Consider the following 11,484-nt stretch of genomic DNA (forward strand, 5'->3'; position numbering starts at 1 on the left):
CAGGAATTAGAGTCACAGTTTTAATAAGAAAGCAATATAAAATTAAGCAGCGACTCAATATACACCCTTATTTGGGCGTATGTGAAAAAAAATTGTTTGAACACATTTCTACTATATTAGAAAATAATTAGTAAAAGCTATTTTTTATTCACTTATCCCTTTCCCCCTGTTTTTCTACTGAGAAATCCTAATCATGTGAGTATATGTTTTCAGCTACAAAGTACTTACCGGTTGAGTACATTATGTACCCAGACAATGAAGGCATAGTATGCTATTCTTTTAAGCAATATAGGTACACAAAGTGTCCTGAATAATGCTTTATAGTCTGATTCCTGATGTGACAACAAGAATGATACATTCATTAATGGCACAGAGAAATTCAGACCACATATAGCCACTAGGTGGCACTGTATTGTCACAAACCGGGCACTAGAGTGCCCAGCCGGACGCGACCAATCAGCGATATTGGCGCGGGATTTAAACACCGCTTCACTGATAATGTAAATATTTTACTCGGAAAATCCTGTGTATTCAATGCATTATTCTTAAATCTTCATAAATAAACTACATACATATTCTAGAATACCAGATGCGTTAGAATCGGGCCACCATCTAGTCTCTATATAAAGACCAATATTGATATTACCGACATATGGTAAGTGGTAGATCCCAGCCCTACAGAACATGAGATCACAGCACAGTTATAGATAATGACTTATTGCTGACATTCTTTATGATGGAATCATTGATTTTTCCCGTCTTTTCCATCTGGCCCAGACCGACATGACAACTTCTTCCAGCCAGGACTCGTCTACAGAGAATACAACAAAGACACGTTTCACTTCTCACATTCCAGCCCCATCACCATCTATTCCCAACCTGAACAAACTCCTCATCCTGCTGATACCCCAATACTGAGCCGCTGCTGCCGTATGTGTCCCTATTACTGCCCCTTATACCCCAATACTGAGCCGCTGCTGCCGTATGTGTTCCTATTACTGCACCTGATACCCCAATACTGAGCCGCTGCTGCCGTATGTGTCCCTATTACTGCCCCTGATACCCCAATAATGAGCCGCTGCTGCCGTATGTGACCTTATTACTGCACCTGATACCCCAATACTGAGCCGCTGCTGCCGTATGTGTACCTATTACTGCCCCTGATACCCCAATAATGAGCCGCTGCTGCCGTATGTGACCTTATTACTGCACCTGATACCCCAATACTGAGCCGCTGCTGCCGTATGTGTACCTATTACTGCCCCTGATACCCCAATACTGAGCCACTGCTGCCGTATGTGTCCATATTACTGCACCTGATACCCCAATACTGAGCCGCTGCTGCCGTATGTGTCCCTATTACTGCCCCTGATACCCCAATACTGAGCCACTGCTGCCGTATGTGTCCCTATTACTGCACCTGATACCCCAATACTGAGCCGCTGCTGCCGTATGTGTCCCTATTACTGCCCCTGATACCCCAATACTGAGCCGCTGCTGCCGTATGTGTCCCTATTACTCCACCTGATACCCCAATACTGAGCCGCTGCTGCCATATGTGTCCCTATTACTGCACCTGATACCCCAATACTGAGCCGCTGCTGCCGTATGTGACCTTATTACTGCACCTGATACCCCAATACTGAGCCGCTGCTGCCGTATGTGTCTCTATTACTGCACCTGATACCCCAATACTGAGCCGCTGCTGCCGTATGTGTCCCTATTACTGCATCTGATACCCCAATACTGAGCCGCTGCTGCCGTATGTGTCCCTATTACTGCCCCTTATACCCCAATACTGAGCCACTGCTGCCGTATGTGTCCCTATTACTGCACCTGATACCGCAATACTGAGCCACTGCTGCCGTATGTGTCTCTATTACTGCACCTGATACCCCAATACTGAGCCACTGCTGCCGTATGTGTCCCTATTACTGCACCTGATACCGCAATACTGAGCCACTGCTGCCGTGTCTCTATTACTGCACCTGATACCCCAATACTGAGCCGCTGCTGCCGTATGTGTCCCTATTACTGCACCTGATACCCCAATACTGAGCCGCTGCTGCCGTATGTGTCTCTATTACTGCACCTGATACCCCAATACTGAGCCGCTGCTGCCGTATGTGGCTCTATTACTGCACCTGATACCCCAATACTGAGCCGCTGCTGCCGTATGTGGCTCTATTACTGCACCTGATACCCCAATACTGAGCCGCTGCTGCCGTATGTGTCTCTATTACTGCACCTGATACCCCAATACTGAGCCGCTGCTGCTGTATGTGTCTCTATTACTGCACCTGATACCCCAATACTGAGCCGCTGCTGCCGTATGTGTCTCTATTACTGCCCCTGATACCCCAATACTGAGCCGCTGCTGCCGTATGTGTCTCTATTACTGCACCTGATACCCCAATACTGAGCCGCTGCTGCCGTGTGTCCCTATTACTGCCCCTGATACCCCAATACTGAGCCACTGCTGCCGTATGTGTCCCTATTACTGCACCTGATACCCCAATACTGAGCCGCTGCTGCCATATGTGTCCCTATTACTGCACCTGATAACCCAATACTGAGCCACTGCTGCTGTATGTGTCTCTATTACTACACCTGATACCCCAATACTGAGCCGCTGCTGCCGTATGTGTCTCTATTACTACACCTGATACCCCAATACTGAGCCGCTGCTGCTGTATGTGTCTCTATTACTGCACCTGATACCCCAATACTGAGCCGCTGCTGCCATATGTGTCCCTATTACTGCACCTGATAACCCAATACTGAGCCACTGCTGCTGTATGTGTCTCTATTACTACACCTGATACCCCAATACTGAGCCGCTGCTGCCGTATGTGTCTCTATTACTGCACCTGATACCCCAATACTGAGCCGCTGCTGCCGTATGTCCCTATTACTGCACCTGCTGCCCCAATACTGAGCCACTGCTGCCCTGTGTCCCTATTACTGCACCTGATACCCCAATACTGAGCTGCTGCTGTATGTGTCTCTATTACTGCACCTGATACCCCAATACTGAGCTTCTGCTGCCGTATGTGTCCCTATTACTGCACCTGATACCCCAATACTGAGCCGCTGCTGCCGTATGTGTCCCTATTACTGCACCTGATACCCCAATACTGAGCCGCTGCTGCCGTATGTGTCCCTATTACTGCACCTGATACCCCAATACTGAGGCACTGCTGCCGTATGTGTCCCTATTACTGCACCTGATACCCCAATACTGAGCTGCTGCTGCCATATGTGTCCCTATTACTGCACCTTATACCCCAATACTGAGCCGCTGCTGCCATATGTGTCATATTACTGCTCCTGATACTCCAATACTGAGCCGCTGCTGCCGTATGTGTCCCTATTACTGCCCCTGATACCCCAATACTGAGCCGCTGCTGCCATATGTGTCCCTATTACTGCACCTGATACCCCAATACTGAGCCGCTGCTGCCGTATGTGTCCTTATTACTGCGCCTGATACCCCAATACTGAGCCGCTGCTGCCGTATGCGTCCCTATTACTGCACCTGATACCCCAATACTGAGCCGCTGCTGCCGTATGTGTCCCTATTACTGCACCTGATACCCCAATACTGAGCCGCTGCTGCCGTATGTGTCCCTATTACTGCATCTGATACCCCAATACTGAGCCGCTGCTGCCGTATGCGTCCCTATTACTGCACCTGATACCCCAATACTGAGCCGCTGCTGCAGTATGTGACCCTATTACTGCACCTGCTGTGTGGTTCTCCGTGCCCTCTAAATTCTAAAGCACCCCTCCATAATATAGTAATGCTAGGTGCAAGTGCCCTAGAAAACAGTGCCCATATTTTGCCCCCTAGAAAGTAATAATGCCCTCTGTGTGCCCCTTTGATAGTCACAGTAACCTGAGTTCCCCTATAACAATAAGTGCCCACTTTACATTTAATAATGTCCCGAGTCTCCCCCTGTACAGCTCTCCTATACACAGTATGATGCTTTCTTATACACAGTATAATGCCCCATTCACTGTGTAGTACCACCCACACAGTATACTGGCCCCTTAGTTGCCTCCAAACTGTTTGATGGCTCCAACACTGTATGATGGCCCCTTCACTGTAATCCCCACACTGTATGATGCCCCCCGAGATAGCCTCCATATAGTATAAATCACCAGTCAGTCCTCAATATAGTACAATGCACCAGATAGTCCTCAATATAGTATAATGCATCCCCCATAGGACTACTCTATATTGTATAATGCACCCCCCATAGGAAGACTCTATAGCACAAGGCAGCACCCATAGGCAGACTCTGTAGTATAAGGCAGCACCCCATAGGCAGACCCTGTAGTATAAGGCAGCCCCCATAGGCAGACCCTGTAGTATAAGGCAGCACCCCCATAGGCAGACCCTGTAGTATAAGGCAGCCCCCATAGGCAGACCCTGTAGTATAAGGCAGCACCCCCATAGGCAGACCCTGTAGTATAAGTCAGCACCCCCATAGGCAGACCCTGTAGTATAAGACAGCACCCCCATAGGCAGACCCTGTACTATAAGGCAGCAGCCCTATAGGCAGACCCTGTAGTATAAGGCAGCACCAACATAGACAGACCCTGTACTATAAGGTAGCACCCCTATAGGCAGACCCTGTAGTATAAGAAAGTACCCCTATAGGCAGACCCTGTAGTATAAACCAGTACCCCCATAGGCAGACACTGTACTATTAGGCAGCACCCCCAAAAAATAAATACTCACCTCTCTTCTTCCTGGTTCCTGTGCTGCTCTGAGCGCCCGCTCATCTGCTTACAGCGGGCGCTGAGCAGTGACGTCATTGTGCCCGCTGTCAGCGTTGGCAGCATCAGACGCTGACGGGGAAAGGAGCGCAGTGCTCCTTCCCTCATCATTGCGGTCAGCTGTAGCGGCTAAATGCCAGTACAACTGACCTTGCGATGACAGGCGGGGGGCCCACTGTTGGCACCGGGCCCCCCCGCCTGCTCAGGGGCCCCATAGTGGCCAGCGGCAGAGCAGGCGGGCTGTGCACGCCGATAAAGTTACAGTAGCGTAGCTCAGGGTGGGCCCCCTCTGAGCACTGGGCCCAGTGTGCTCACAACCTCTGCCCCTCCAGTAGCTATGCTACTGGTCTCAGGGTTCTGTTTGAAGCACAGAGAACATCATGAAGACCAAGGAACACAACAGGCAGGTCCGTGATACTGTTGTGAATAAGTTTAGAGGCTTACAGTTGTTCATAAACCTACTATTTGGCCACCCCTAAACAGTCTCATAAGCAGAAATGGTTGCAGTAGACCCAGACGTACATGAAGAGTAATTTTAAAGGGAACCTGTCAACAGGATTGTGCACAGTAACCTACACACAGTGTCAGTTCGGCGCCGTTAAACTGATTACAATGATACCTTGGTTGATGAAATCTATCTTATGGTTGTTTCTTAATCTTTATTTTCAGTTTTAAGTTAATGGTATGCTCGTGCCTCGGGGCGGCCTGTGGGGTAGTCTGTATGTGGTGCTCTGATTAGATATTCATAATGAAGACTGCTGACAGCTCACTGATCCTTCCCTGCCTGCCCGCTAGTTTACATAAGGAATACCAGCACATACGGAATGAAAAAAAAAAAGCGTCTGCAGGCAGGTGTTGGCCGTGGCACCTGCACTGCAGCATAATCGCATGTGTACTGTGCACTTAATCCCTTTTGTTTATTTAATTGAGGGGAAAAAAAAGTCAATTTGAAAATGGCGCCGCCTGCGCTGTAGCAGCTATCGGTGTGTATAAAGATCCAATAGCTGCTATTACGCAGGTGCAGCACCCCAGGGTCCTGGTTGTTGCAGTAATATAATTTTCCTCTACGGGGAGTGATGTTACGTTTGGAGGCAAAGAAGGACAACTGCATCCAGGTATCACAAACATACAACACATTTCATACTCCAGGCCATCAGGGGGAGCTCTGCTCCTATTTATTAGGTCACACTCCTCACACTTAGGTAAAACTGGTAGCCTGGAGAGGAAGTTAGTTGCTGGCTGAGCTCAGCTCAGTTAGTTGGTCCCTGACAGGGGTGGGATCCTGTCAGCGAACGAAGGAGAAAGGATATGGAGCTATGCATGCCCTCAGAGCTCAGAAGGCAGAACTGTATTGCAGCGAGCGTGAAGGGAGTCGCAGCAAAGGAGAGGATACCAGAAGGGGACCAGCCCTACACAGGCTGCCTCCTGAGGCGCAGAAGCCCGGTAGCCGGAATACTGAGGGAATAAGGACCTTTATGCTTTGCTCCAGAGACCGGCAGGACAGCTAATTGCAAGTTACCTGTCTGCATTTACACCCAGGAGGCACGGTGACAACTACAGAGCCGGGTTATCTAAGAGACCCTATAAACAGGCTCAAGTCACCAGTCATACGGGTATTGTCCTATCCTATATGGGGGACAGAGAGAGAGACACTACATCTGTGAGACCCTTATTTGAAGCCATAGGCAGTAAGGAACTACACCACTGCAGCGCAAAGGAAGGCTACTGATTTCCACCTGGATAAGGGAACTTTGGACTTGTCTCCAAACCGGCCGGACTCTGCCTGCCCTGTGATCTGGTGCCCTGGACTGTGGATGCTGGAGTCTTCAGTAAAGGTAAAGAGACTGCAACCCTGTGTCCTCGTTCTTCACTGCGCCATTCATCATTCACCATCTACACACCGAGAAGCCCTGGGGATACACTTCACCTGTGGGAAAGTATACCTTCTAGCTGCCATAACATCCCCCAGCGGTCCCCTTATAGCAGCGTCGGTCACCCTGACCGAATACCACAGGTGGCGTCACGAACTTTTCTCTTAAAGACCTTTCCCCTTTTACACGGACGTCCCAGGGCCACGGACCGGGTCAGCCATCGTGACATCCCCCTGTGAATCGCAGGACCCGGTACCGAGTACCCCACGGCCCCATGGGGGCACTCCACAGGCACCGGCGGCGCCATCTTGCTGGAGAAGAAAAAAAATGTCCTCCTCCAAGATGGCGATGCCTGCACCTGTGCAGTAGCAGCTCTCGGAGATCGGCGTCTGTACTTGGACCGTGTTTTACAGATGACTGAATTGAGCCTCAGACACAAAAAATGCATTTTCCTTATAAGTGGGGTCTGTCGATCAGCTGCGTAGAATGGGTTAATTCTGCGTGCGCTACTGACTGTGGTTTTGGGGCAGAATTCACTGAAAAAATGCTTGAATTGGTGACGTTACTTATTGAAGTGGCTTTGGAAATTGTATCTGGTAAAGTGCAGCCCTAAGGGTATACTCCCATGGTCAGTAAACGCTGCGGGTTGGACGCTGCGTAAATCCGAAGCATCCATATGTTACAGCATAGTGGATGGGATTTCAAGAAATCCCATGCCTGCTATGCATGCACAGACGCCCGTGGATCACCCGTGGAGACGGGCATGCGGCGCGTCTTTCAAGACTACAGCATGTCTGAAAAATACAGCGCTGCCATTATGAATATCTCCTGTTCTTTATTGATAATGGATGCCATGAGAGATGCCATGTAGGGAGGAAAAACCAAACAGGTCTTCTACCCTGGTGGTAACGGTTGGACCCCCTCCTGCAATCAGCTTATTGCCAGGGACTTTTCCAGTGAACGGGCACATTTTGGAAGTTTCAGGAAATGGTTTAATAGTTCATAATTAGGGGTAATTAGCAAAAATGAAATGAACCTCTATGAAGATGTCGTACAAATATAAACGGTAACACGAATTCACACGTAATATTTTATTTTCTGTTTCAGATGGCAGAATTCCTGCTGAGAAAAGGCGCTTCTTTACACAGACTGGATAACAACCAGCTCACGCCTTTACACCACGCTGCGGGCCGAGGTCATACTCTGGTGGCAAATCTACTAATACAGGAAGGAGCAGATGTAAACGGCACTGACTCACTAAACCTAACGCCTTTACACCACGCAGCCTATAGGGGGCACAGTGCAGTATGTTCCAGTTTACTTCAGCATGGAGCCGACATACACGCCAAAGACTGGCTAGGAAAAACAGCTCTACACCTGGCAGTAGAAAGGGGGCAAGCTCATGTAGTGAAGACTTTGAAAGAATGCGGGGCTGATCCTTGTATCAAGTCCAAGTGGAATGAATCGGCTACAGACATGGCTGTAAAGGGCAGCTGCAGAAATATTCTTAATATTTTAAACATGGGGGGAATGAATTTATGCTAGAAGCTATTTCAAACCTAATCTATCACCAGATGTCACAATAGGGACTCCACACATTACTATCTAGATCTTAGACTTGATAAGACTGCTGCGCTTACTTTTCTAAATCTATGCCAGAAAGGCTGTATAATATTTTTCAAAGTTTTCACATTTAATGTTAAAGAGCCCATTTAATATCAGGATTGCACGGCAATTCCATTCTGAGTACACCAGCCTCATATCTTTTTAATATACATTATGCATCTATGCTTATATTTTTAATAATCTCTCTGGACTGGTCATACGGGTGTAATCCCCTCAGCCTCATTTTGGAGCTGGCTGGGCTTTTTAAGTCCTCTGCAGTCTGCTGGCCAGCGTCAATGATAGTTCATGCTTCCAGGCTAGAACAGCTGACCCAAATACCCTGGCGATCCTTCTGCCTCTGACTTCCCATATTTGTATTAGACCCATTCCCTATCCCTGATTTAGTGTTCGTCTAGTTGTTTCCCTACAGTGTATGACTCGGCCTGATCTCTGAACCCCGCCTCTTGTTTTCCGTCTCTGATACCATGTTCCCCGACTGACTTTGACTCTCTGGCTTGTACCCCAACTTCATCTTACGTCTCTCGTTTTGGAAACCGTGCTCCTGTTTGGCTCTGACTTCTGGCTAGGCTCTGACTACGTGCATTGTTGTTTCTTCTGTTACTTCTGCTCCTGACAGGTTCTGTCTCAGCTCGTCTGACCACTCTTTTGTCACCTGTGACACCTGTGCAGCTGCTCAGTGTTGCTGCGCTGTGAGTGTGTGGTCTCTCTTCCCTCGCCAGCACCCCCTGGTGGAGGTGGGCTACACTGCAGCCACATAACAGTCCTAATCCGTTTTGTCAGGCACAAAAAATTGATTTTATTATACTCACAGACGGTCCGATGGGGGGGGTCTCTGGTCTTGATCCAGCACCTCCCCTTTCTACAATCACCATCCTCCCTCTACACAGTGTCCCAATTGCACTCCTTTCCTGTGCAGGCGCATTTCTATCTGTCCTGCCGAGGGCAGAGCAAATCACTGTAATGCACAGGCGCCGGCTTTACCTATGGGTTATCGGTGCTTTTTCACCTCTCCTGGTGCATGCGCATTACAGTACTTTGCTCTATCCTCAGCAGGGCAGATAGAAATGCGCCTGCGCAAGAGCGTGATGGGGACACTGTGAATTACGTAGGATGCTTCATCCACATAAAGCAGAGAAGGAGGATGGCGATTGTAGAAGAGAGGAGGCAGAGGATCAAGACCAGAGACGCCGATTGGACCAGTCCACGCCTTCTGTGAGTATAATAAAAGGTATTTTCTGTGCCTTACATAGGGAAATGGGACATAAATATAGAATCCTACTATGCTGAAAAAGAGGGCTTACAGGTGCTGGCCATACTTTGTATAGAGAAAATCTAGTGACAATTTATCACTTTAAATTCCATTGAAAGGGTTTGCCACCTACATTTTTGTTTAAAATAATCTAGTATGGTGTAAAAAACAGCATACTTACCTTTCCAAATGCCGCTGCCCCTTTTCTAATGCAACTCAGGTTCCCACATGGTTTCTATGCTTCCTTTTTTTGAAAAATTGGGCATCAGAATCTCAATCACTGTCCACAGTGGTATCTGTATGGCTAGAACAGTATTTATAGGATAATGGCTCTGCATTATCTTCCAGTCAAGGGGACATGTGACCACTACAGCCCATCATTGGCCTCAGTTCTGATGTACAGGGCACCGCTGCAGCCAGTGGTTGGTTGCAGCAGTAACATACCCATCCCACCAGAAGATGAAGTACAGAGACTGGCAGTGGACCACGACAGCATTATTTTACACCATAGGTTTGTTAAAAAAAAACAGCTCAGGTGTGGAGAAACCCTCTAAAAAATGTTAAGTATTTTGGAAAAGTTTAACATGTTAAATTTAGACCTCCATGTATAAGCTCCCTGTGCTGATTGCTGACAAACATATTCCTGCTAATATGTGAAAGGTGTTTCCACTCATAGACAATATGGTGTGGTGGCTGCATTAGATTTTCTTTTTTTAGCAAGTTTAATCCACAATCTTTGGTTATTCATATATGGTGATAATAGCTACTATCATCCATTTTTTTTTATCTCTACATGTATATTGGGGAAAATAAGTACTTGATATACTTCTGATTTTGCACGTTTTCCTATCTACAAAGAATGGAGAGGTCTGTAAATTTTATCGTAGGTACACTTCAACTGTGAGAGATAGAATCTAAAAAAAACAACTGAAAATCACATTGTATGATTTTTAAATAATTAAATTGTATTTTATTGCATGAAATAAGTATTTGATCACTTACGAGCTAGCAAGAATTCTGACTCTCACAGACTTGTTCTTTTTTTAAGAAGTCCTCCTTCTCTGCACTCATTACCTGCATTAATTGCACCGGTTTGAACTTGTTACCTGTATAAAAGACACCTGTCCACACAGTCAATCACACTCCAACCTCTCCATCATGGCCAAGGTCAATGAGATGTCTAAGGACACCAGGGACAAAATTGTAGACCTACACAAGGCTGGGATGGGCTACAGGACAATACGCAAGCAGCTTGGTGAGAAGGAAAGAAAGCAGAGGGTGGTTATAAATGGTATAGTCTCTAACTGGGTCGCTGTGACCAGTGGGGTACCGCAGGGGTCGGTATTGGGACCTGTTCTCTTCAACATATTCATTAATGATCTGGTAGAAAGTTTACACAGTAAAATATCGATATTTGCAGATGATACAAAACTATGTAAAGCAGTTAATACAAGAGAAGATAGTATTCTGCTACAGATGGATCTGGATAAGTTGGAAACTTGGGCTGAAAGGTGGCAGATGAGGTTTAACAATGATAAATGTAAGGTTATACACATGGGAAGAAGGAATCAATATCACCATTACACACTGAACGGGAAACCACTGGGTAAATCTCACATGGAGAAGGACTTGGGGATCCTAGTTAATGATAAACTTACCTGGAGCAGCCAGTGCCAGGCAGCAGCTGCCAAGGCAAACAGGATCATGGGGTGCATTAAAAGAGGTCTGGATACACATGATGAGAGCATTATACTGCCTCTGTACAAATCCCTAGTTAGACCGCACATGGAGTACTGTGTCCAGTTTTGGGCACCGGTGCTAAGGAAGGATATAATGGAACTAGAGAGAGTACAAAGGAGGGCAACAAAATTAATAAAGGGGATGGGAGAACTACAATACCCAGATAGATTAGCGAAATTAGGATTATTTAGTCTAGAAAAAAGACGACTGAGG

General features: G+C 47.2%; 1 protein-coding gene across 1 annotated transcript in view; it reads left to right on the forward strand.

The window, feature by feature from the left end:
- The window catches only part of LOC143810035 (uncharacterized), a 49,634-nt gene extending 38,537 nt beyond the window's left edge, over positions 1 to 11,097 (forward strand). Inside the window, exon 3 of the mRNA XM_077292940.1 lies at positions 7,764 to 11,097. Within this exon, the coding sequence (XP_077149055.1) occupies positions 7,764 to 8,201 (438 nt within the window). The 3' untranslated portion in view covers positions 8,202 to 11,097. The remainder of the gene's footprint in view (positions 1 to 7,763) is intronic.
- Positions 11,098 to 11,484: the final 387 nt, after the last annotated feature.

Source organism: Ranitomeya variabilis, chromosome 2, assembly GCF_051348905.1.
Source record: "Ranitomeya variabilis isolate aRanVar5 chromosome 2, aRanVar5.hap1, whole genome shotgun sequence".
NCBI classification, from domain to species: domain Eukaryota; kingdom Metazoa; phylum Chordata; class Amphibia; order Anura; family Dendrobatidae; genus Ranitomeya; species Ranitomeya variabilis.